This window comes from Lampetra planeri, chromosome 15 (genome assembly GCF_965212315.1).
Source record: "Lampetra planeri chromosome 15, kcLamPlan1.2.h2, whole genome shotgun sequence".
Classification (NCBI taxonomy): Eukaryota; Metazoa; Chordata; class Hyperoartia; order Petromyzontiformes; family Petromyzontidae; genus Lampetra; species Lampetra planeri.
In genome coordinates, this window is record NC_136121.1 from 7,244,458 (window position 1) to 7,271,235 (window position 26,778).

Below are 26,778 nucleotides of genomic sequence, written 5' to 3' on the forward strand. Positions count from 1 at the left end.
AAGAACCAAAGAGTATGGATCCCTGCAGTCACGAAAACTTCAAATCTAGATAATAAATTACATTTCTGAAAGTCTATATTTGGCGAGAATGTCTAGAAATCTGCACGGTAGCAAAGCCATCCGCGCTGCGTGGCACGAGCCTCGGAACACCAAAAGACCATTTGCACAGATCAGGTGGACCATGCTGCCCCATCCACTCTACTTCCGCTCTTGAACAATGGCCTGCATAGCAAACACATTTTTGTTAATGATGCTGCTGTAGTGCACGATGCTGTTCCAAAAACGATTAGAGGGCATGCCGTTGTAAAGCTGGCCCTGGCTCAATGCTGGCACAAGTGCAAGGAAGGAACACGGATAATTGGAAATATCCAAATGTTCACGATGTTCCCACGAACGAATATCAACATTTTGATTTAAAGCTTTCGTGACTGCAGGAATTCATATTCTTGGTTCTTTCGGTAAAGTCACATAGAAGGGAAAGTCACGTAGAAGGAATGGCACCGGGAAACCGCACGACTTTACTCCTAGGGACCCTTCGGATGAAAACCCGTTGTGCCAGGCAATCCCCCGCCAGCACACTACGTGTGTGCCCTGCGGGTGTGTGCTCAGTGTTGGGGGCCAGAGGGGAATCTCGGCACTTGCAGAGTTGCTCCGAGGCCGTGGCACCATATAACTCAGGGGTCACCAAATCACGAAAGCAAAACAGGTTTAGCTAAGTACAGAAATTAAGGAAAGAGATGTTGGGACCGTGTGTTATCTTGTGTGGTCTGGGACTGTTTTGTGGTCTTGCTGCCTTGCTCAATCTTGCATTTCGTGTTGAAAAATCGGCATGCAATTTGTCCTATTATACTGTCTTTTTTTCGTGACTTGCTTACCTTTTGTCTATTTTTCATACCGATCGTTTTTGTCCCTACTGGACATCTGTGAAGAACTTCGGAAGCACATAGGATTCCTCCAGGATAAAGATTCTGAAAATCGATTAATAGATACATTCCTGCTGCAAGACTTTGCTGTTTTTTCCAGGATTTTTCTGTTGCGTGTAGTCACTTTAAGATGTTTCTTGTTCATGTTTTTGTTTTGTTGCGGTTGCACCTGAGTCAAGAGCCGCATGGCTCACAAGGTTATACCTAATAAATGAAACTGAACCAATGGGTGGACTCCCCACACCATGTAAATCATTGGGGTTTTAGCTTACTTCATGCTGATCGGTGCCGGTTAGTGACGTGGGTGGTGTGGATGGGGGGTGAAAAAGTATTTGACCTAACTCTCACAACCCAAAACCTAAATAAAAAATATAAAAACTATTTACAAAAATAAAAGCTGATTAAATGACAATTCATAATACATCATGATTCATCCACTGACTTCACACCATCTCTCAGTACTGCAACACAACAATCTACTCATCACCTGCACAGAAACGAATTTCATTCCTGCATCTTCATGGTGAATTACCGGCATCTTGAGCACTTTCTAATTTGGCTGCCTGTCATTAGAATTGATCCTTACACGCACAATACACGCATCAAATCTGGTGTGGGAATTATTTTCAGTTGGTCATCATGTGTTGTCCATGTGCAACTCTCACACATATACATGCCTTTACTGCCACCCCTACCCTCATACCCGTATGGACACAACTCTCACACAAGCACATGTTCCTCACCCACCACCCACACCCCCAAAACTTGACAGACTTATTTTGTTTATTCATTCTAATTCTATGCAGTACAAAGACAGTATAGAGGAGACAGACATATGAGAGTGCAGGAGTACACACAATACAAATCAAACCGTACAGTTAGCGTGAGGAACTGGCACAGACGACACAGAATGAGGCCGCACAAACTACAGTACAGAATACAAAAAAGATTAAAGGCAATGAGACAAAACAAGACCGACCCAAATCAGACGAGACAACACAGTAAGTTCCCAGTCCACCTTGAGGAGCTCAAAGTTACTTCACAAGGCACTACTTCAGGAGCATGTGTCCTTCCAGGGTCTGACATACAATAAATTCCCACTCCGTGTGAAAATTTACTTTTGTAAAGGGAATACAGCAATTTTACCCCATTAAGGTTATGAAAGAACCTGAACAATTGCCTCGTACTATCTCACCTTCTACCCCCCACTCACATTAGTCTCATGCAGCCACGAGGAAAACGTGCCAATCACTACAAGTCCCTAGCAGTAACCTCCTGGAATTGAGTCTTCAGAATTGGTCGAGGCATTTGTTATAACACAAAAGGGTGTGCACTGTTTGCCTTACACCTACATTTACCCTGTTTTTCCAAGATTGTCTTGTAAAATACTTGTCAGTAGGCTTTCATATGGCTTATGGACATAAACGAAACTTACCTTTTGAGAATATGAAAATGTTCTTATGGAAACAAAGAGAAGATCAATAAATGAGCAAAGATGTCATAGTGCTTAAAATAATTATATTTTGTACAACATTTGCACACTACAAATCATTATGCATGGTCTGAATATAAAGGTTTTTTTGTAAGGTACACGTTTTAAAAAATCACATTGCATTAAATGTACATAGCTCGACTGAATTACATTTTAAGTTGTTCACAATACACACGTGTAAAATGACAGTGTCTGATATTAACAAATAATTACACTTCACAATTGCTTGGCATTTCAAAATTATCAAGAAATTCAATCCTCCACATCATCGGGACGCAGGTAGCCACTCGGATCCTCTATCTTCTTGATCTGCTCCGCACCAACCTTTTCCGAACACATTGGGCAGGTGCTCTCACTTTCAAGTAAACTGTAATATTCAAACGAATCAAATCAGCAACTGTAAATGTATTCATGAACAGTCCTCACAAACGCAGCTAAATCAGTATTCATACTGGTAGGAAACACCTGGTTCCACCAGCCCACAGGGGATTATTGTGTCCGTTCGTCCGTCGTGCAGGGAGGGGCTGGGTGGGGAGGGGAGGGTGGGGAGGAACAGGGTGGGGCTGGGTGGGGAGGGGCTGGGTGGGGAGGGTGGGGAGGGGCTGGGTGGGGAGGGTGGGGAGGGGCTGGGTCAGGGGGGCTGGTCACCCCGTGGTGCCCTTATAAAACTCAACGTTTAACCTACTCAGGCCGGCTTGTGCCTGCCCTCACAGTCGGCCATATTTGCGGAATACACCACGCCGCCGTTGACCCTGGCCATTGACCGAGCAACCCAACGTTCCTACCAGCTCCCTCCGCAGGAATGTGTTTTGTGTGGTGGTGATGATAACATGGCTGCAAGTAAAAGGGATTTTTTTATCATCCCACAGTGAGCCTCACCTCTTGAATTCAGAATACAGTGCTGGAAAACTGCAGTGGGGGCAGATACCCCAGTCATCCTTGGCCAGGTGACGCCCCTGCATGCAATTCAGCCCAAAGAGAAGTTGATTGAGAATCACCTGTTTAAATACTGCATTTTCAATGTTATGGCAGCAGGTTAACCCTGATAACTTTGATTAAAGGGAATGAGACTGAACTAAAATGGCACGATTAAAATTTAGTTGGCTCTTTTTTTAAGAGTAAAGTCAAATTTATAAGAAACTTTAATCACAAGAATATAAAAAAAAATAGCTAACCTTTCAGAATGGTCTACAAGTACTGTTCACAGTTAAAGGGAGTGTGCATTGATATGACCATGATCACTAACATGTTCTTTGCTCACCGTGGCGATGCAGTAGGGCAGCGTGTTCTTGCAGTCGGGGCACACCAGTTCACACTCAGGCAACTCAAAGCTGCAGAATGGGCATCGGCTTGATGGTTCCTCTGCCTCTGATGTGTCTGGCCTCCTTTGCATCCACACAGGGATAAGGGATGACAGATAATAATAAGCACACAATTAAAACATAATACAGTAAAAATACTCTTAGCCGGATTTTGCATTTAGCCAGATCATGTTGGCCAACAACAAAAAAACAAATGTACTGTATAAGAAATCAAACTAAATTTTAAAATAATTACCTTACATATGGACCATCAAAGTTAAACCTTTTCTCGTAACAATTTAAAATAACGCCTTTTAACAAAGGTAGGAATCAAGCCAATATATTTTATATAGTTAAAGTTTTTTCTTGTTATTGCACAAAAAATAATGAAAATCACGACTTAAAGCTTTCGTGACTGCAGGAATTCATTTTCTTTGGGTCTTTCGGTAGAGCCACGTAGATATAAAAAATAATATCACGACGTTTCGATCGCAACGCAAGCAATCGTCATCAGGTGAAAAAATAGCGAGAGAGCTGCTGAGGCAGGATGTTATAAAGGTTTGAGATGTGTGTAGCCCAAGGGTCATAAGCAAAGTGAGCGGGACTAGTGAAGAAATTTGCATGGAAATGTAAGATCGGAGAGCCACCGCCACATCAAGGAAAACGAGCAACGGTGGCTGTGTTAGTAAGACATTTAACCTGTTAATGTAAAGGCATTTAAACTGTTAATGTCACACCAGAGAGTCGAAAAAGCAACACATAGATCAGGAAACAAACACAACTGACAATTAAGAACGGTAAATGGGCTTGGGGATGACACATCGTAAGAAAGAATGATGGCCGAACAACACTGGAATGTCAACCAAATGAGAAATCATGTCCAATGACGGCCACCGCTGAAATGGAGTGCAGGAGTGACATGGATGGAAGTAGCACTGTACCGTGAGGGATAGCGATAGCTTGGAGAACCTTCATTCAGTCGTAGTTCATAGACAATAGCTCATGATGATATCGATCATTTTTTGTGAAGAATGAGAGATTGGCATGAAGCTGACCTGACGATGGCCTCAATTTTCTTCTTGTACTTGGGGTCAATCTTTCCACGGTACTCGGGCCGCATGAGCATGGCTGCGTAGCTGAAGGAGGAGTTCTTGAGGCCCGCGCGGTGACACTCAATCACTGTCGACGTCAGGATCTGCACAATGTCTGCTCCCAGGCATGGTGAAGCACAGAGTACACAATCACAGAAACTTGAATGAGCATAAAACATACACATGTGGTTACATTTCAGCTTAATTTTTCACATGAACTTTGAGCCATGCCTATGCTGTATGCAGGTGAAATGCTTTCTATAGACAATACTGCTTTACAAAAACAGGGTTCTCTTAGCATTGCAGCTATAGAGGCTCTCAAAGCTAAAGGAACTGGTTTTTATACTTTATTTAATATTGCATCACACATATAACCACTGAACATTTGTGTAACCAATGTCCATAAAAACACAATCATAGTTTGCGATGATAAATGATTCAGTATAAGTCTTTTTACATCCTTGACTGCTCATGTACATTTAGCAGCAGCCTCTCTAGGTGTAGTGACTCACGAGATGGGAACCTGCTGATGTTGTTGGCCACCCTGATAAGCATGCGGGCTCCCTTCATGTGGTCGCCACGTCGCACATGCATCTGTACAAGTAATCAGTGCACACCAGGGCAGAACGAGTGGTTTGCATTAACATGAACAGCGACATTTTGTACACATTATAACATGTCCATTATTACTCAGTATTCTTGTGGAACTTATGCACAACTCAAAACTGGAAGTGGCAAAAATAGTTTTGAACACATCTCAAATGGAATGACCACAGTAAAATGTAAACCAATTTGAAGAGATCATTTGAATGTATGCTACTCAGATTTAATGGGAAAAACTACAGTAACTGCTGTGGCCTGTATTTAATGGTGAATTGGAATTGATTATGTCGATGCTGAACTTTATTGAACTATTGAAATAAAAGAATGCAGCCTGGTGCTGTTGAAATAGAAAAGCATGCTAATGTTCAGTGTGACATTTTTAATGATGCATATTGAGTAAGGGACGATTGGGCCCATACCTTAACCAGCACGTAGCTGTGCAGGATCATGAGATTGGTGGCCATTTCGGCAGGGACGCGGATCTGCTGCGCTTTCAGCTCCACATACATGCTGAACAGCATGTCATGCGCGCTTCGATAGTTCCCTGTTGCACAAGCAACCGGCATATGTGAATGCTGAGCAGTGCTTTCCAATTTAACAAACTACATACATCAAGGGCTGGCTTAGATGACATACTAGTCATGATACTTGTTACTGGATTAAGGATATGATGGTTACAATTATATATTCTTGCAGAATACATATTTGTGTGTATATATATTTAGAATTATCTCCTGATTTACGAACGTTCGTTTACAACATTTTGCATTTACACAATTGACAAATTATGGAAACAAAAATGTCTATGAACAAAATAGAACTTCCGTGTGACCAAAGTTTCACATGGCATGTGCCATGAGATCAAAGCACCCGGGAGGCTGCGTCATCCATTTTTGATAGCGTCACAGTATCCCTGCAGTGCAACAGTAACGCCTCCAAATAACTTTTCCAGTCATTCCAACATGCAGATCTTTTGGTGACTTGCCTGAAAAAGTTAATTATTTGTAGTTTCAATTAATTATTATTTAATAGTTTTTAGATTTATATTCTTCATTACTTTGTCTTGTGAATAGTGAAATCTGTGTATATTTTTAGGTTAGGAGTAGAGTTGGAATATATTAAATAAATGGGAAAAGCTATTAATTTACAAACAAATTATTTTACACGTGTTTTTTGAAGAACGCATCCCTTTTGTAAATCGAGGGATACCTGCACTGTATTTAGAATGGATGGCTAAGCTCAAAATTATATGATTGAAATTAGAAAAGAACAATAGTGCTCTAGCAGAGCAGCTTGTGCCAGCCTTCGTGCATGGCCTGTGCTCGCACCAGCAGCCTGTTCCTCGCGGGCGATGATGATTGCCGTGCGTGCTGCCTCGTGGTACTGCTTGAGTGCCATGTAGAGCCGGAACAGGTACTTGGCGTCCTGAGGCATTTAAAAGGAATGCACGGCACACATGAGTACCGACGGTGCTGAATGCCCAGAACAATCCAGACCGCACAACCTTCTATGGCAATGTGGACATTTTTCTCACCATTTTCTCCCAATTATATTTCACTACGCACGAGATGGTGTCAGATCACGAGAAGACTACATTTCCATTTGGAACTGCTTTAACCAAAAGTAGCATCACCTGGAGTCAGAGAATGGCCCATGAAAGATGACGCCACAATACTACTCCTTTGAATTGCCTCGAATCAACACTAGGAATTGCATCTTTTCATATACCCCTTGTTGCATGACAATCACATTTCTTTCTCAGAGCTGGAATATGTCGAATTAAGTAAAAGAACAAAGTTAATGTGGAGTATTCTGCATTCATTGTTGACTGGTTTAAACACAGGTGGCTGAAACCTGGAATTTAAAAAAGTTATCAGAGTAGGAAGATGAGTGCACTGACATGCCCATTAGCTTACCCAGTCACCCCACCATCTAAAATAAATGTTAACTTTACCTCCCTCAAACATGCTTTTTGATTCCACGTTTGAAACAAAGTAGCTAACAAATAGTTTTTGCAATAAATATGCTATAAGCTAATTAAATTATAATTATTATTTACCAATCCTGCAATGTTTTTATTAACCAAGTTGTGCATTCTGGATATATATTGGGAGTAATAAAAACACACTTAATTTAAATATTTAACTTGGCTGATAATTGTTCTTTCAAATGTAGAAAGACAACTCAAAAACAAACAGACCTAATCTTGCAGATATGTACCGAGGCTATGTACTCTGTACAGTCTGACACACTATTGAAGCTTTGTTACTCAAAAAAATAACTTTAAAGTTAAGAGCCAAGCAACTAAATATGGCAATATGGCACTCTAGTTACGTATCTGTGCTCACTCCCGAGCATTTTAATACAATGCCACCAGACAATGCTCCGAAGGAGTACCTACATTTAAAGTGTATTGCTCTTATTCAGCTTCAAACGAGTGTCAGACACTCAAGGTCACACAAATTAGTTGTGCATCTACAGAAGCATATTTTTGAGTTGTGTTTTCCTTAAAATGGGATGTGTTATTTTGTCCACATGCACTCTAAACATTAGTGGGTCATACAAATATACTATTTATATCAAGTCGCATGAGAGCTCGTTTGGATAGAAGCAAAGTTAGTCACGAAGAGAGAATCACTGAGCTACCAATTAGAGCAAGTTCTGTTCAGTGGACCGTGCTGCTCTGATGCAGTTTGGTCGGCACAAGGCGGTACTCACCGCAAGGCATTGATTAAAAAGCAGCATGGTGCAAAGAAGAACACAGGTCAATGTGGCAAGCGGACAATGCAAACAGATCACAAGGGAATGGAAAAACAACCAACACAAAAGAGAACTGGTGAGAACACGAAACACTTATTGTATCAACACAGTATGGGATCGTTAGAAAGCTAAGCAATACAACAAGACAAATATGTAATAGTCTAAGAGCCTTTACCAATATGCCAGTGTCACTGTGAAAGACTAAATCAATGTGGAAGAAAGGAGGTTTTTATTTATTTTCATGCACCATACAGATCATTTAGCGAGCCACATCTAACACGAATATCCAATGACTGACAGCCACTGCTCTTAACCATCGAAGGGAATCGATGCAGAACGAGTTTTACCTTTGGCATCCCGTCCGTCTCTCCCATGAGATGATCAATGAGCTGATTTGTCAGCATCATATCCTTGGCCCTGCCAACCTTGGGGGAGAGTTAAACAGAAAATCAATATCTTTCTCTTTTCCAGTCTATTTAATTGTGTCCCCATAAGTAAACCACAACTAAAGGCATCGTTTAATTTTGTGAACACTACACATGTGCCACAAAGATAATCACCCCTATAAACTAAACCATAAATACAATGATTTTCGAGAATTAAAAACAATGTGGAATTATTGTCTCTTTTTTATCAAGTTAAACTACATTACAATTAATGTTTTGGGTAAAAATTACTTGCAAATAAAACGAAAACTAGAAAGACTAGAAATGTGTCAATGCACCAACAGATAATTACCGTTTCAATGGCCATGTCAATAGCTTGCCCATTGTCTGCTCCCTGACAAAGCAGAAAGTGCTTCAGCGCCTGTAACAGAGCAAATGCCTGGTAATACATCAGCAACGGCTGGTGGAGATATGGCTAACACACAGTAGTGTGTGCACAAAAAATATAGCTCAAATGAAGTTTCAATAACAACTGTCTGTTGTATGATAACATATTAAGATTTATTTTTACAATACAAAAGATTACTTTTAAAAAATAACAACTTTTTCAAGGCATCTTAATACACATTATGTCCCCAAAAATATACCTTTGAATATTGCTGGCACAACAGAAAAAACTTCCCAGCCAGAAAGTGTTTCTTCTCATTCTCAAAATGCATTGCAATGCTTTGGTAGTCCTCAGGAGTGGCATCCGCACCTGAAAACAGCAAAAAAAATCTGATTAACTTCTGTGCTACTTTATAAATTACAGAAAAAAAATATCAATGATTAAGATAAGTTTCACGGCAACTAAACATACACATCATGTATATCTATCAATTTATTTTAACTGCATATTTTTTTCACTAGTAAAATCACACTAAGTCTCTCAATGTATACCTCAATGTGTTTGTATGTGATCAATGTCAATGTCAAAGGGTGACATGTGACTTATCATAGAACACCGACTCGCAGTAATGAGACACATCTATGCCTTGGGCTAAGCTTGAGGAGGGACCGTTGCCTACCAATGATGTCGGCGTACACCTCCATCTGCTGGTGTTGCTGGGCCAGCTGGAACGCCTCGTTGTTGCACTTGGACATGACCAGGAACTGGATTGCAGAACCATAATCGCTCAGACGCAGGAAGAACCTGTGACCATATATGCATGAGCTCAGTCCAACAATAACATGTGTGCATTAAGTGTCCATTCCTTTGTGCGTGCAAACACTATTACTCAACTCTTTGAAATGATCAGATTGTGCCTGATTACAGTAACTCACTCGGAGATCACTAACATTGATAATGTTTAAGTCTGCATCACTATCTTGAATGTCTTTTGTATGGACTTAATTAGTATTGATATTAATAGATTATTGTATGTTTTAACCTTGTGATTTTTTTATTGCATTTGGTTACTAGATTATGAAAACTAATCAGGACCCTCATGGAATATAAGGTTTGATTAATAGTTTCATATAGTATATTCCTGTCCTTAGAAATGTAAATACATGTTCATACATTTATGTTAATATTGAAACTCAAGGTTAATTTCAAAAGCACAACAGGATTCAGAACAATGAAGGAGGGGGAAATGGGAGATGTTGAAATACTGTATGAGCATTCACAGGTGCTGTATCACGATACCTTGCGACCATCTTGGCACCCTCGATGGACTGGGTCTCGCGCACGACACGCACGGCTTCCTCAGGGCTGTTGAGGTGGTCGAGCAGCACGCGGATCATGGCGTCGTAGTCCTTGGCATTCTCGTAGGCCAGTGCTGCCTCTTTGTACCTGCACCCCATTACCCCGACACACAGGATCAAAGTGAGTTTTTTTTGTGTGTGGGGGTGAATCCTCAGCCACCCCCTTGCTCTTCTCTATACATCTCCCTCTTGGCAAATTTTCTCCAGTTGTAATGTCAACAAAATCACTTTGATGCTGATGAGACCCAAGTATACATCGCCATTGCATCCATGAACCCAACCTTACTGTCAACACTCGCATCCTGCCTTGACGCAGTGTCATCTTAAATCTTTTATTATTTTTTCCAGCTAAATGTTGCCAAAAACATAAGTACTCCTCACCAGCAAAAAGCAAAGACTCTCTTTTAAGCATACATCTCCTGAACTCTGACATTACACTGGCAAAGAGTGTGAAAAACCTTAGAAATGTGTTTGATCCAGAGCTCGCCTTCCCACATATAAGCTCTGCGAGACATTATATCTCCATCTGCACAACATCTCCCACATCTTACATTTGTATTTATTTTCTCTGCGATAATTTTTTCTTGTTACGTGCATTTTTTTCTCATTATTTATGTATTATTTTTTTCTAAGTAGTGGGCTTTTCTTTTTTGCATGGAACTGGATAATTGATGTGCAGCATTGTGGGATGCAATTGCATGAATGAAGCTATATAAAATGGAATTATTAATATTCATTACTGCAGATGCTGCTGAGACCCACAATTTTAAGATCACCCCCACCATCTTAAAAATCCTAGACAAACTTACTCTTGCATATGTATTTCCTCTCATATCATTCTACTCCCCACCACAGCCTCTTCGCTCAAGAAACCAAGGCTCACTGTCGAAGCTCGCTGTCAACCTTCACTCAGTACAAGGTCACTCATTCTCCCGTGTTCCCCCATGGTCTGGAACTCCCAGCCATCCATGCTGTTGACCTGCTGCCCCTGATCAAGTTCAATTCCTCATTTTTTCCCAATGCCTATAACTGAATGCCTCTTTAATATAGATATGCCTACAATTTCTGTAAAGCATATGAAGATGCAGTCACATTTATAAACTACCTGCTAGTCTCGTTTAACGAACGTTCTTTCTACGAGATTTCTGTATAACAAGCAATTTGAATTTAGACCCGTTTTTTTTCCCGAAACGAGCTAAATGTTTGTTTAGAGTTCGGAGACCGATTGATATCCGTCTCGTGGCAGCAGTCAGCACACGGCAGCCTGCAGCAGTTTGCTTACTAGCTGTCCGTGTGCCCGTGTGCTTCGTCGTGTGAGCTCCCCCAGTGACAAACTTTTGTTAGCATTTCCTTTGCTGCTTATGGCTCCACCCCATCTACCATGAGTTCCAAGAGGTCAGTAAGTGGGCATAGCAATGGTACTCCAAAAGCAAAGAGGAAGGCCATTACACTCGAGATGAAGGATATAATAATGCGATTTGAAGGTGGAGAACAAGTTTGTAACATCAGAAAAGCTCTGAGCTTGACTACATCCATTATTTTTAATATACACAGGGACTGAGAACATTAAAGCCAGGGCAGAGAGTATGACGCCACTACATGCAGCAAAACTTATGAGGAAATACAGTGCATTAATGGAAAATATGGAAGAGTCGTTGGGCATGTGGATTGAGCACCAGAATCAGGGCAACATGCCACTCAACACAATCCTCATTTAAGAAGAAAGCTGGTGACAGTGGCGGGTGTGAAAAATGTGTTCCTAGTACTGGGTGGTTTGCAAAATTTAAGAGGCGCTACAATCGCCTCAAGATGACTGATGAGACAGCGAGTGTCGATGCCAAAGCATCTGAGGCACATGAGGATACTTTAAAGGAGATTATTGAGGAAGGTGGCTCCTACACAGAGTAAGTGTTCAGCGTAGATGAGACTGAGTTATTTTGAATGCCAACAAGCACATTCCTATCCAAAGAAGAAAAGACAGCAACTGGTTTCAAGGCGTCTAAGGACCGACTCACTCTGCTTGTGGGTGCCAACGCAGCTGGCAATTGCAAGCATAAGCCACGGCTTGTGGACTACTCCGAAACACCAAAGGCTTTTAAAGACTGCGTCAAATCTCATCTTCCCGTCATTTGGCACTCCAATAACAAGGTTTCGGTCACTACTGATTTCTTGATTGGTTCAAGAATAATATCTGCCCAGCAGTTGAAAAATACTGCAGGGAGAAGAAACTGGATCACAAAGTGTTACTGCTGCTGCATAATGCCCTAGTTAATCCTTCAATGCTCTCTTTTTGGAACAAATCAGGGTGAAATTCCTTCAAAAAATAACCAAATCATTTATAAAGCCTATGGATCATGTATCCTTACAATCTGTCTGAATCATCTGTGATAGGCAGGAATTAAGGCCTGAATTAATATCAGTACATGAATAAATAAAATGCAGGAATGAAAGGTCACGCCCATGTAAAACCCAGACGGAAACAATGAGCATGTCCAGATAAACAAACATGTCTAGAGAAAATCAACACAAACCAAGCCTGGAATTCAACACAACATTTGCACCTTCTGAATGTATAGAGCAGATTGTCAGCTCGAGGAATGGTGGTTAGTGACAGCAAGTGATAGTCCAAATAGCCTCACCTGCCATCTGCCTCCTTGGCCTTGGCATACTGTAGGTGGATTTTGGGAGAGGCAACGTGGGACAAGAGCTCGCCCACCTTGACCCTGCCACAGAAATATCATTGTCAATTACACGTTGACCACACACACACAGCGTTTAGTAAATGAGAAAAGAGTTGCTGTATTTTTGCTTTCTCAATAAGGGCAGTTAAATGCTGCGTACCAGTTTTTGGAGCGGATGTAAACCGATGCTGCCTTGTCATGGTATTGCCCCTTCTCATAGAGCTGAGCAGCTTCTGAGAATTGCTACAAGAAAAGCAAAAACATTTTAACCGTTCAGATTATGTATTACTTACAGTCTATACACATAGGACTTCTATTGTGCCAACAAGATTATAAAAGCAGATCTTAATTATATTCCGGAGATGGAACTCAAGAGAGAGAAGGGATTTTGTTTGGCCATAACTATCACCCACAGGAGCAGATTCCTTCATGTAGTGAAAAATCACCATTTGGGTCACGATTCATTTCGAGAATTGACACATTTTTGATTCATTTGTACTGTCTCATTTGCCACAATAATTTCAATTCAATGAATGTATCAATCTGATACATGTATCATGTGCATAAGCATCAATTTTAATTGATAAGCCATTATGTGTATATGCATACTCCTCACAATGGAATGCTGACAAAAATAGCAGAATCCAATCATTGACCACCACATAATCCTGCTATGATCTACTGTATTATAGAATGTTTTTGTGAGCGAGATCTGAATAATTTACTGGGTTTTTTTATTCGACACCACTGGCTGACATTTACCACAGCTCCCTCACCTTCATGCTCTCCAGGATGGCAGCACAGTCCCTCTTGAGGATGCGACTCGAGTGTTTGAGTGCGAGCGAGACGCCGCGTCGGATGTCTCCCATGCGCAAAGCCATTCGCGCCACACCTGCCCGGCATGCCTCATCGTGCTCCGCGTACTGGCAGCAGGGACCGTCAGGGACAGTTTATTAGAATTTTCTTATTGCATCACTGGTCAATATCCAAATCACTCAACCACTCAATTTCCACGTCATCCAGTTCGATAACCTTGTCAATCAAGCCTCTAGTTGCCATGAGGGGCAGTCCTCGACAATGTGAACTGCTGTTTGGTTGGGCAGCTCCGCAGTCACTAATAGGGGTTGGTGCGCATAACAAAATGGTGCATCAGCCTGCCAAATTGACTGTAGCCAGATGCCAGTCTATAAAGCCTGATCCTCATGCAATATGACTAGCTGGGCCCTATGTACAATTGCAACTGCTTTGTAGTGGAGATATAGGTGGTTTGTTCTGGGTCCAAGACCTCCTGGCACCGCTTAGTTTATTATCGTTATTGTTAACCATTCTCAACACACTATTGAGTAAAGGCCATGGTTTACACGCTGTATTCTTTAGGATGCAGTCTATAGTGCTTGTGTATCAGCTTTGATGTTCATTACTTTGGCTGCCCATTACAACTATGTCCTCATCTACTTAATGCTGATCAACCACTTTTTTCTGTAATTTAGCATTCCACGTAACTTCACAGTAAAAAAATTATATCATAAACAGGGATAATTAAATAAGTTAAACTTACATTTTTGTCGTTAACTATTCCTTTCTCATAATGTGCCAGTGCATTCACGTAGTCTCCGCTGTACAAAAAGGAACATAAATTGAATGTTTAGAGTTTTTCACTGTTTCAGATTGAAAGAATTAAGGCAAAGTGATGCCAAGTAATAAGTCAGTATCTGTGGACTTACGTGAACTCCAGCTGCATGGCATACTCCTTTGAAATGAAGGGGATCTGGTTTGGGGCCAGACGCTTGGCCAGCTGAAGGGCACTGTCCCAATTCTGCAGATCCCTACGCATCTGCTCATGCCCGCGCACATAGCAGAGTAATAAGAAATAATTTTCATTGCATGACATCATCTATTCAAGTGGAATAAAAGGTCCCTATGGGTTCTATACAGATTGTAGAGCTTTGCAATGCACTTGCTATTTCAACATGTTTTCTTGGTAAACTGTGAATGTATTTCATGAGACCAAAGAAGAATGCAAACTAGCATATCAAGCAGACTTAGATCTTGTGCTGGCTATTGAATCCCTTACGTGCAAATCGAGAGAATGTGCGAGCTTACAGGAATTTGTGGCATATAACGCATCATATAAATTCTAAGATAAGAAACCATACACATCTATGGTGAGAAATTATCAACATGTGTGTATGTATGGAAAAGCTTAATTTCCTTCACTTTACCCATTACCTCTAACGCAGCCACCGGGTTGCTGGAGGACAGGAAAAGATCTTGTGCGAGGTTAAAATCTTCGCTTAGCATCGCTAGGTGTCCCGCAAGCAAATTGTGATCCTCTACTGCCTGATCAGTGGTGAGAACACAACAGCACTGCTGGAGTCATAAAATACAACCATTCATTACAGGTAAAAAAAAAAACATGTAATTGATTCACTGGCTTTGTCATATTTTATTACTGTCTCACTTTTAATTGCATTCAAACCACTAACCTTGATATTCTCCAGTGCTAGCACCATTCCACCGTTGGACAGTATGCGGTACACACGGATGGCAAACTCCACTTCCATGTGATACAAGCTGGCACGAGCCATCTCGTTCCACGCTGCCGAATCTGACAGTTGCTCACATATCGTCCACGCATCCTTAAACCTAACCGAAAGCAAGTGCAAAAAACAAAAGTGCACAACGTGTTGTTCCTGATTTACAAATCTGGTAAGGACATCACTTTAAAATGTTTCTATCAAACGTATGCGCATGTCACATGTGTCTGAGAATCTGCATGTTGGAATATCAACCTGCGTAGCATGAGACTCTGGGTAAGCAATCGGGCACACTCGGGCTGCGGCCTGTCAACCATGGGGCTCAGGAAGGCGTGCGAGCCCAGCAGGAGGTTGTTGGTCTTTCCGCTGCCAGTCTGACACGTCAGCTCTCCGTTGTAGAGCAGTAGAGGCTTCTGTGAGAAGGGCAACTTGGTACCGCCAGCCAAGATGACTTTGGAACCTGATGACATTAAATGAAGAACATTTGGTTAAGATTATGCCTGCTACTTTATGAGTCTCAATTACAGGTAAAAGTGCATATATAGAGTGGACGACATTTTTGCGAGAAATGTATTGCTCCTTCGTTGAAACTCAAGTGAACTGTGAATTTTAGTTTGTAAGTACCTGCAATGGTGTCCTTGTGGTAGGCATACGTGTATATTTTGTCATCGTCATAAGCTACAAAGACTCCACGGTCCAGGGGAAAATTTTCCCATAGGATGCCCTTGATGGTGGGTGATAGGTTGGGGATCTCAAACAGGGAGTCATTGACCTGAATAAGACCAGCACAAATACATATTTGTAGACATCACAGAACACCTCCACCGAAGTGCATTCAAATACTCTTTTATAATATACTCTAATTTTAATACATTCGTTTTTAAACCAACAAATGTGTGGTAATCACATTGTATATATGACAATGAAATATTTAAAGACCGGACATGAAAATGTACTGCTTGCCATACTTTTATATTTTTTAAATAAGTTTTTATTTTTTAATGACCATTAGATACAATGCCCCTACAAAATAACGTAGGCATCTGCTGTTGTGTCATCTTAAAATTATTTACTCACAGGGCTGTAGACGTAGCCATCACTTTTGTCATCAATGATGACCAACTGAGTTCCACTGGTGTCTGGAAAGAGCTTGCGGATACCAACCATGTGCTTGTACTCGTTTACAAACTGCCAGTCCTCCAGAAAAAAGTAAAATATACCACCGGCCTGTACATAACAGATAGAGGCACAAATAAATAAGCAAAAACTCACATGTGCAAAGCACACACAAAATAACAAGTCCCAAAAAGGAGGCCCTAAATCATAATCTACAAGTTAACCTCACAAGCAGATTTGAAAAGGAATATTCAGCAAAAATATAAGCATTGCATAACATTCTTGGCTATTTCATACCAAATATCCCACTTAAAAGATGTGTTATTCAAGAAGGATTTTGCACGTGTATGCCCATACGTGCACAAACATTGCTGTCTGTGCATGTGCAAGCCTGCGGCTCACATCTGTGGCGTAGATCAAGAAGTCGGCGGTCAGCGCGTGACATGTAATACGGCTTCGATCATCCCCGCTGGGAAACAGCCGTGTCTCACGTTCTTCCTGGCCATCAGGACCCTGTGCTTCAATCTAGCATCACCAAAAACAACCTTGAAATCAGCACAGGTTCGTTACAACTTCGCTATTCCACAAATGCTCTGAGACCTACGCAAGCTCCGTTGCCAGAACTCTATACTTCCATCTTCTTGGTTCTTTCGGTAAAGTCACGTAGAAGGGAAGTAATAAAATAATAAAAACAAAACGTAATAAAATAATATACGTTTTGTTTTTATTTATTTTTTTATTATTGTATTACTTCCCTTCTACGTGACTTTACCGAAAGAACCAAGAAGATGAATCCCTGCAGTCACGAAAGCTTTAAATCGAAATCTATACTTCCATTCAAACTCTCAGCTGAAGCCCATGTGTATACTTTCACGCAACATACATTCACCACAAGTCTGTATGCAGTACCAAGGTTTTTTGCGAGTACTTTACATGTATATAAGCATAACTGAATAAAACTCCATAGAAAGTACGATTCACTGTAGCAATAGAAGTATTCACCTCTAGCTGCATTCTGACATTCTGATTAACTATCACAATTAAGAATCATAATTCAGGAATTATTCATTTTTTTATCAATAATGCAGTGTGCAGAATGGCTGCAAGTCATATCGACCATTCACATATAACCTATCTTGGCCTCCTCAAGTTGCCACCCTTCTTCAATGTATTGGAATGCAACAATCCATCGACCTCCTATACATGAGATGATCTCATCTCTCCATCTCTGCAGTAGTCTTCCTCTTTGTTCTCGCCTTTGGCTGCCAACCTAAACCAATGACCACAAGCTTTTCAAGCTATTTGTTCTCTGCAAGCCCACTTATTTTTATGAACTCAATGATTCCTATAATTTGCATGTGTTCTCTAATCCATGTGTCGTTCTCTCTGTCTCTCAGTGTACATGTGGATAGGATGCATAGACATTGACAAAGACATTTAAAATATATAAATTATACTAAATTGATTCTTAGACACGTAATGTTGTACCTGTATCATGAGCATACAAATCTATTTTAATGAATGATAGTACCATATGGAACTGGTAAAATCGTTTTTGCTATCACAGTAAACAAAAAAAGTACGACAGTCAATACCAAGTTTTGAGGGAATTAAAACACCCCTTAGGATGCAGTCCAATTGACATTGCTAGTTGTGCTAATTAGAGTCCGTTAAATCCACAGCTGGCACCTCAGTTTCACTCCCGCAGTGCACTCACCATGTGCAGTTGAACCTTTCCCTCAAACAGGGCGGCAGCGTAGTCAGCGTTCAGACGCATGCTGCTGACTGTGCCCAGGTACTCACGGTCCTTGAGCCGCTCCACTGCACCTAGGCACAGGTACCACACATACAGTGTCAAACACATTCCTGCGGAGGGAGCTGGTAGGAACGTTGGGTTGCTCGGTCAATGGCCAGGGTCAACGGCGGCGTGGTGTATTCCACAAATATGGCCGACTGTGAGGGCGGGCACAAGCCGGCGTGAGTAGGTTAAATGTTGAGTCTTATAAGGGCACCACGGGGTGACCAGCCCCTCCCCACCCAGCCCCACCCCCCACCCAGCCCCACCCTCCCCTTCCCACCCAGCCCCTCCCCACTTCTCCCATTTTTGGATGCACGACGGACGGACGGACACAATAATCCCCTGTGGGCTGGTGGAACCAGGTGGTTCCTACCAGTATTAACCATCGTCTAAATGTGGGTTGTAGCTGCCGGTGGTATCTGGCCCATGGCGCTGTGACCACACTGTATATTAGATGAAATGTAAAAAAGATTCTGTTAAAAATACTCTTATTGAGTTGATCTCCTATCTGGAGCTACATTAGACCATTTACATTGCAGAAAAGACGTGACTTAAAGTACAATTGAAATAATAATGTCCACTATTTAATAAGGTACCCAGAACAAAATATTGCCAAAAATCTATAACATTGTAAATTAACTGCAAGATATTGCTATATATACAGCCCTTTTGTCAATCCACTGTTGGATGAGCACCTCCCCACACCATGTGGGTCATGAGGTTATACTTCACCACGTTAGCCATTGCGGGTTGGAGAAAGCAGGGAGCATAGATTTGTGAGCACAAAGTGAAGTGCAACAATGCATCTGCCCTGCAGCCACATATGACAATCTGGTGTGTGGCGTTCACTCATCCAAGCACTATCTAGGCTCAAGCCACCTTAGCTACTGAAATGTGATAGAGATCGGGTGCATTTTGGGTGATGACTATGAGCCTACTAACTAAAAAAAAAATGTTTACTCATATTATGTGTGTGGCATTGATTCTGACGGAGCACTATCAGAGGCTGCAATAATGTGAGCGTACCAGAATCGCTGAGCGCATACACCCATGCCCGGTTGTTCATGCCCACGGCCAGGTGGTAGGGCCCCACCGCGATGAAGTTGGGCTCCACGTCAATGGCAACGGTCACGGGCGGCTCCTGGTTATGGAGAATAAAGGACATAAACACACTCCTCTATTGCGAAGACTCGGGGAAAATGTTTTTTCCTGAAACTATTCAGTGCTATTGGAATTCCATTGTACAACAATGACATTTAATTGTACAAAAATTACATGTGTCTATCAAGATTATTTCTAACCTCACCAAGACTGCCCTAAGTTATTCACTATCAACTGTTAGAAAAAAGACTGCCTGATAATGATGCTGTTTCTATCAGAGCAGGACAGCTGACAACCATTTCAATCTCAAGTGTGCTCCATACTGCAGTCTCATTGGTTTAACACTACTCAACCCCAAAGTCATGTTTAGCAGGACTGAAATGTAACCTGATTATAAATTACTACTGCACTAAAGGAAACTACCTACTATTTTACCTTTACCTTATAGCACCAGGCTAAGCATTGCTAGGAGTAAGAAAATCTACATTAATGAGATCTGCTAGTCTGGCTGCGACCAACAAAGGTTGACCTTGGGGTCATACAACTGCTTGCAACTATGTATAAATACACACAACAGTGTGAGACCACTGGTGAGACGTTTGGCATTGGCTCCTCACCCCTTCCACTGAGTTGGCAATGGTGACCTCCAGCAGGGAGGTGAGGTAAGCAATTCGCGTCGAAAATGTGTCCCCCAGCACAGGCAGCTTGGTAAGGAACACGTGTAACGAGCCACGCAGGGTGGAGATGGCCAGTAGCTGCCCGTCGTCTGTCCATGCCAGCTTGTCCAGACCTTGTACACGCGCACACACATTGATGTAGAGATTTAATTAATGACAAAGTCCAGAAGTAACCAATTAAGTGAATTTTCAGATTTTGGTGCTCCATGTATTCCTGCTGAAGACTTCACTAAGATGAATGAAAAATAGGCATTCCAAATAAAAGCATTGGTTTAATTAACTTTAGACAATACATACATCTAAATTGAGAAATTTCAATACAGGTCCATTGCACACAAAGTAATATCCAGAAGCAAGAAACACATAATTTGTTACATAGCCTTTTTAAACATCAATATTTTCTATTTGTAATATTCTAAATAATGCAAGTTTGGCTTACATAGCATCAGAAAGACTTAGTTAACATCAAGGGATTGTATGCTTTATTACTATACAAGCTGTGTTGCAGTGTTGCGTTTAATAAATGTTTAGAATGTTATACCTTTGATTTCATCATCGAGGGTAATAATGGCATACATCTCTTTGAGCTCTGAAAGGTCATGAATCTTGATGCTGATAACAATAATAAAAACAAAAACGCAAATGAATCATGAAACGTTGTCTTTTATATGTACACATAAATTTAAGTAGCACATTGCCAACAATATACCTTGTGTCTGGGGTTATTCACTTAATGAAACTAACTACATCAGTAACAGTGGTTTAATGCAATGATGCTGTAACTGCAAAATAAAACACATTCCAGCGGAGGGAGCTGGTAGGAAAGTTGGGTTGCTCGGTCAATGGCCAGGGTCAATGGCGGCGTGGTGTATTCCGCAAATATACCCGACTGTGAGGGCGGGCACAAGCCGGCGTGAGTAGGTTAAACGTTGAGTTTTATAAGGGCACGACGAGGTGACAAGCCCCTTCCCCACCCAAACCCCACCCCTCCCACCCCCCACCCAGCCCCCCCCCTCCCCACCCTCCCCACCCAGCCCCACCCTCCCCACCCAGCCCCTCCCCACCCAGCCCCTCCCTGCACGACGGACGGACACAATAATCCCCTCTGGGCTAGTGTAACCAGGAGGTTCCTACCGGTAACACTGTAACTGTTTCCTTTCCACTTTTTTGTGGACAAACTCACCAGTTGTCTCCGCAGGAGGCCGCCTTGCCTAGTGATTGCGAGATAGCAATACTGGTGAGGCTGTCCTTGTGGTTATGAGCCTGAAAGAGCTCCTGGCCAATCTCACGCATGTGCGTGGAGATCACCACAAAGTAACCTTGCGAGAAGCCAATCATGATGTAACCATCGCCATACCTGAGGTGGGAATGAAAGTACTTTATGAAAGGTATTTTTTGTTACTTTTTTTAATAAAGGATGTTACTTTGTCAGTGTGATTTAAAAGGGCGTTTTCCCAAAAGTTGTATGTGAGGTACCAAATCAATAAGATAATTTAAAATGACTTCATACAATAAAATATTTTATAAACTTAAAAAAAAATGTATAGTTTGAAATGTGGGGTGAAACAAAGCAAAATGAGCTTTCTGCATGTATACACTAGAATATTAATTTCACTGTAGTGAGGTGCTGTGATCTACTGATTTTAAAGAAACCCTTACCAGCGGTAAGAGACGATGCTTCCATATCGCTGCTGGAAAGCGAGTTCAATTGGGTTGTCTGGATCGTTCATATTAAAAAGAAACAGGGTCTTCTTTCCTACCATAAGACTCACCTGTTCAATGGGAAAATCAACCAAAATGCAAGTCAGTTAAATAATGGCGCAATTATGAAACTAATTATGCTCATGTCCATGTGAAGCACATGCTGATACATTGTTGCTTAATGCTGTATTACTCTATCCCGAGGCTGCATTGTGATTACAGCTGTATCACTCTATCCTAATTGCATAAGGCAAGCAGCCTACTATGCGCGGTCTTGCACTGAACACTTAGAAGGTTTGGATTCTGTGACTACATGCATTAAATAACTTAAGTGATACGTTTTCCCCCTTAAGTGCATGACTTTAAATGACAACATAAGGAATACCATCAATATATTTTATGAAATTGGCCACTACAATGCAGGTCAAAACATTTGAAATGGGATCTTTGGCTGACCGTATTCTCTCCATAGTTGTTTCGTTCGTCAGTTTTCATCACAGAAAAAAGCATCTCGCTTGGGTCTGCTCTGATGCTGGCCTGCAAAACAAAGCCCACAATACAATCTTCTAAAACATCACACATCCAAAGCATACGCTCAGTCAATATTAGCAATACAAATACAACCATAAACAATGCTGGTTGTTACTATTCTTTCACAAAAACAAGTTCATTTGTTAGACAACTCGTTTTAAGAAAATAATACCATCATCTCAAATTACAGAGTATTGCTCGACACTCTTGCAATCATGTCCACAATTTTATTATTGGCTACATTTAAGGACAATATCTTTAAGTTATTACAAAGTGTCTTTCTCATTCAGTCCAGTAATGATCTAAACAAAAAATCTAAACCTATACACAAACAAAACATTTGATTATTATGTGGAGCAAGGAGAGACAATGAATTTTGAAATAACAGGTGTCTTACCTGTCGTATAGTGTCACCCTCCGGGTTGCTGACAGTAATGGATTTGTCTTCACTGCCAAGCGCCAGAAGGTCTTGGGCGCTCCAGCAACCGCATGTTATGCGTTTTGTATGCTTACCTGAGAAATGCACACAAAGCATGTGACAATGCAAACATATTTTGGTTCATCCCAATGTTTATACCTTCACTGTGAATAAAGTACTGTACAATCTACGATACATTATTAATGCAGCAATAATTTAGAAAAGACTAAGATAAACAGCGATCAGTGATACTTACATGTTCTACATGGGATTATAACAATATCTGCATTTTTGTACTGCGATAATGAAGGTAAGTTTGCTCGCAATTCATAATGTTACACTTCAATGCACAAGCAGCGGTCACGTACCAAGTATGGGTATCTTGCGTGAAGTTTGATGGTTGTAAAGGAGCAAGTTTCCCTTGGCTGTGCCAACAGCCAGCATGGCCGAGGAGCGTCCCCAACGCAAGAATGTCATCTGGTCCCTGCAGTAGAGAGCATATGCTTAATTGGAATCCAAATTGATGCAAATCACTCGTGTGGTGTTGAATTACAAAAGAAGACCTACGTATTAATAACGTTAATACTTAAGTTACCAAGTATCCATATATATTTCTAAATGTGGGGTCAACATGTAGTGACGCTCTTGTGTCTAAGCAATGCTGGATTATGAAGCTATCTCACCTCATGCCACTATCCACCTGGCTGGTTTTGTGCGTATTGGCATCCCAGAGGTAAATGCTGCTCGACTTCTCCGCAATCAAGGCAAGGGTGTCGCCATCTTTATCCCAGTCAAACCCCAAGCACCTTCTGTAAAAGCATTAACAAGGCACAGTAAATAATGACATCAGTACGTGACACATGAACACAACTTTAACGGACTTTATTTGTAAAGCCCTTCTTACCCGGGAAGGTTGATCAAATCGATCTTCTGGCCATGCCGGTCATAAATCTTGGCAGAACTTTCTGACCTAAGAGGAAAATAGTGCATTTGATCAACACATGTCATGTAGATATCTTAAACCTTATTTTCTCGTGACCCTAATCTATGACAAATACAGGAGCAAAACCTAACTCTGTCAATGATTTGTAATGAAATATATATTAAATGTGGTTTTGAATAAGAATAGCAATTTAGAGTACGACTGACTTTACAATGATTAAGTGTTTGAAAACTGACCCATATTAACCCCAAAAAAAATCTACTTTTGACATGTCTTTACAGTATAAACAACTATTAAACATGTTTACAGTATGGAAACTATAATCCTTTCAAATATACAGGCGATACGGTGCCACACAGAATAGCAAACAAATGTAAAAATACAAGCACACTCATAAAACCCAGGGTTAGCACTTTGTTACAAAGGTGACTGTGGAAATGTGTGAATAAGGTATCTTTGTTGTTTGTGTTTTATTTAATTCAGGTGGGATTATTCCCAGCCCAAGTGCTGTAGGTACCCAGACAGGGCCAGATAATTTCCAAGCGTCTTCTGCCAGCCATACAGCAACGGACCTCCAGTGTTATTCCTCTCCGTGAGAGAGAACACACGCTGAGACGAAATAAAGAAGACACACAATTTTCACACAACTGAAAATGACGATTTTTTTATGGTGGGTATTCATTAAGAATGTTGAATCACTTACTTTTATTCTCATTAATTCATTAAACATGTGTAAACAACATTTGACAATCATGTATAAAGTCATATTGGAAACAAAATCACTTGTGTGCCAGGCGCTGCATTTATGCAGTTTGGTCCATAGGGGTCCCAAGGACATTTATACCCAATTAAACATTAGCTGAAATGTTGAATAACTCTGTAAAAGATTCACATTTTCTTCCACACTGAATGACATGCTTACCAACATAGCCAGCAGGCACCGTAACATTATCCCCATACACCTCAATATCCCCACGGCTGCGCACCCAATTGTATCATATCTCAGAAGCTACGCAGATTGAGTCTGATTGGTGCTTGCCTGGGCTGCAAAGTGACCAGAAGGTGGCAGTACAGCTTTGGATCCGTGAATCTATCTGTGCGAAGCTTTGACTGGTCACCACCCTTGTGTGCGTTTCCCGAATTCCTTCCACATGAATCCAACCCCTCAATACAGGAGTGCAACTGGTCAAAGATCCCCATGTAGTATCCTGCCCAAAGGGTCTTGCGACTCAGTGAGACTAAGCTCCGCGATTCTTATATTGTAAAACACATTATACTTAGAAAATAGTTGTTTTCCCCTTTTAATCTGGCAACAAAACAGGTGTTAAGTTGTCTGCATTAACCACAATACTTGTGGTCAGAATGCAGATATGATTCCTTGTAAAAGGTTTCAGTTTGGTGTTTTAACATCTTAACACCTGTTTTGTTGCCAGAAACCTATTCCCATATTTTGGTACTGGCAAAGGAGGTCCCATGATGGAGCTGCTCACCCCAAGCTCTCATTACTCTGATAGTGCATTGTCTTTGTGCTGTACGCCTTTTGGCGTCCTCTGGTCTAACACCGTTTGAGACGAGGCTCGAAAGAAAGCGGTCTCTGATGTAGACCAATCAGTTTCAAGGACAATGCATATACGTTTTTTTGTTGCATTTTGACCACAAGTATTGTGGTTAATGCAGACATGATTCCTTGTAAAAGGTTTCAATTTGGTGTTTTAACAAATTAACACCTGTTTTGTTGCCAGATAAAAGGGGGAAAACCTATTCTTATATTTTGGTACTGGCAAAGGAGGTCCCACATTACCCTGTATTCATATTTATACCGTATATACTGTCGTACCTACAGAACCATCTATATCGTAGTATTCGCAGTGTATAAATATTTAATAAATACAATTCTATACATGCCATAGTAACTACCATTGTACAATATTGTAAATGTATGCCGTATCGTACACTCGGGGCCATGGCACTGTAATTCCCACTTGCTGTGAATAAAACAACGTTAAAGTACGAAACTTAAGGCACCGCATCACAATGGAATGCCTTGTACAGTAAAGCCTGCGTTAAACTGGGACCCCGTACCTTATTAAAAAAAATTTACGCGTACACTCCGACAAACACACCAAGTAATACCAGCTTAAGCGGCGCAAAGTTGTACTTTAGTTCACTATTTAACACATTCCTGCGGAGGGAGCTGGAAGGAACGTTGGGTTGCTCGGTCAATGGCCAGGGTCAACGGCGGCGTGGTGTATTCCGCAAATATGCCCGACTGTGAGGGCGGGCACAAGCCGGCGTGAGTAGGTTAAACGTTGAGTTTTATAAGGGCACCACGGGGTGACCAGCTCCTCCCCACCCAGCCCCACCCCCATCCCTCCCCACCCAGCCCCTCCCCACCCAGCCCCACCCCCTCCCCACCCAGCCCCTCCCCACCCAGCCCCACCCTCCCCACCCAGCCCCTCCCCACCCAGCCCCTTCCACCCAGCCCCTCCCCACCCAAACTCTCCCCACCCAGCCCAACCCTCCACACCCAGCTCCACTCTCCCTTCTCCACCCAGCCCCTCCCCACCCTCCCCTCTCCACCCAGCCCCACCCCTCCCATTTTTGAATGCACGACGGACGGACGGACACAATAATCCCCTGTGGGCTGGTAGAACCAGGTGGTTCCTACCAGTGTTAAAAGTCTTAAGCGGCAACTCGTCCCTGAGACGGGGGGGGGGGCCCAAGCCGCTTCGACACCGTCCCGTGAAACCAGCCCTGAGTTCGCGTCGCGACACTCTGCCGACGTGAGCGATGCGTTCACCTTCATCGCGACGGCGTGTTTGAGAGCCTGAGAGCCGTCTTCTGCACGGACTCGTCTCTGTTGTTGTATTTGTTGTTGTTGTTGTTGTTTTTGTTGTTGTTGTGTTCAGCCGAGGTTCTTCTTCACTCAGCGAGCCGCTATCCGAGCCTGGGGGGAGGGTGGGGGGCGACTCG

The 26,778-nt window shown here is 41.8% G+C and overlaps 1 protein-coding gene across 1 annotated transcript; it reads right to left on the minus strand.

Moving 5' to 3' along the window:
- Positions 1-1,692: 1,692 nt before the first annotated feature.
- On the minus strand, positions 1,693-26,778 carry WDR19 (WD repeat domain 19). The gene is made up of 36 exons (XM_078600900.1): positions 26,606-26,778; positions 24,323-24,414; positions 23,767-23,832; positions 23,546-23,671; positions 23,231-23,346; positions 22,842-22,957; positions 22,370-22,450; positions 21,872-21,984; positions 21,396-21,569; positions 20,754-20,824; positions 20,153-20,325; positions 19,461-19,575; positions 18,354-18,463; positions 17,039-17,161; positions 16,598-16,747; positions 16,145-16,292; positions 15,776-15,980; positions 15,470-15,629; positions 15,213-15,323; positions 14,708-14,817; positions 14,542-14,599; positions 13,760-13,906; positions 13,144-13,226; positions 12,942-13,025; positions 10,244-10,390; positions 9,624-9,748; positions 9,204-9,313; positions 8,909-8,977; positions 8,518-8,595; positions 6,739-6,835; positions 5,830-5,954; positions 5,320-5,401; positions 4,772-4,922; positions 3,677-3,800; positions 3,295-3,371; positions 1,693-2,782 (listed from the first exon to the last, which is right to left on the minus strand). Exons 1-36 carry the CDS (start codon positions 26,609-26,611, stop codon positions 2,668-2,670), a joined length of 4,038 nt encoding a protein of 1,345 aa, XP_078457026.1. The 5' UTR covers positions 26,612-26,778; the 3' UTR covers positions 1,693-2,667.

Coding starts and splice junctions, on each gene's coding strand:
- WDR19 (XM_078600900.1), bottom strand. Junction 8,978..9,203: donor TGTGCCAGCAATATTCAAAG/GTATATTTTTGG, acceptor GCTCTGTTACAG/GCGCTGAAGCACTTTCTGCT. Junction 8,596..8,908: donor TTGACATGGCCATTGAAACG/GTAATTATCTGT, acceptor CTCTCCCCCAAG/GTTGGCAGGGCCAAGGATAT.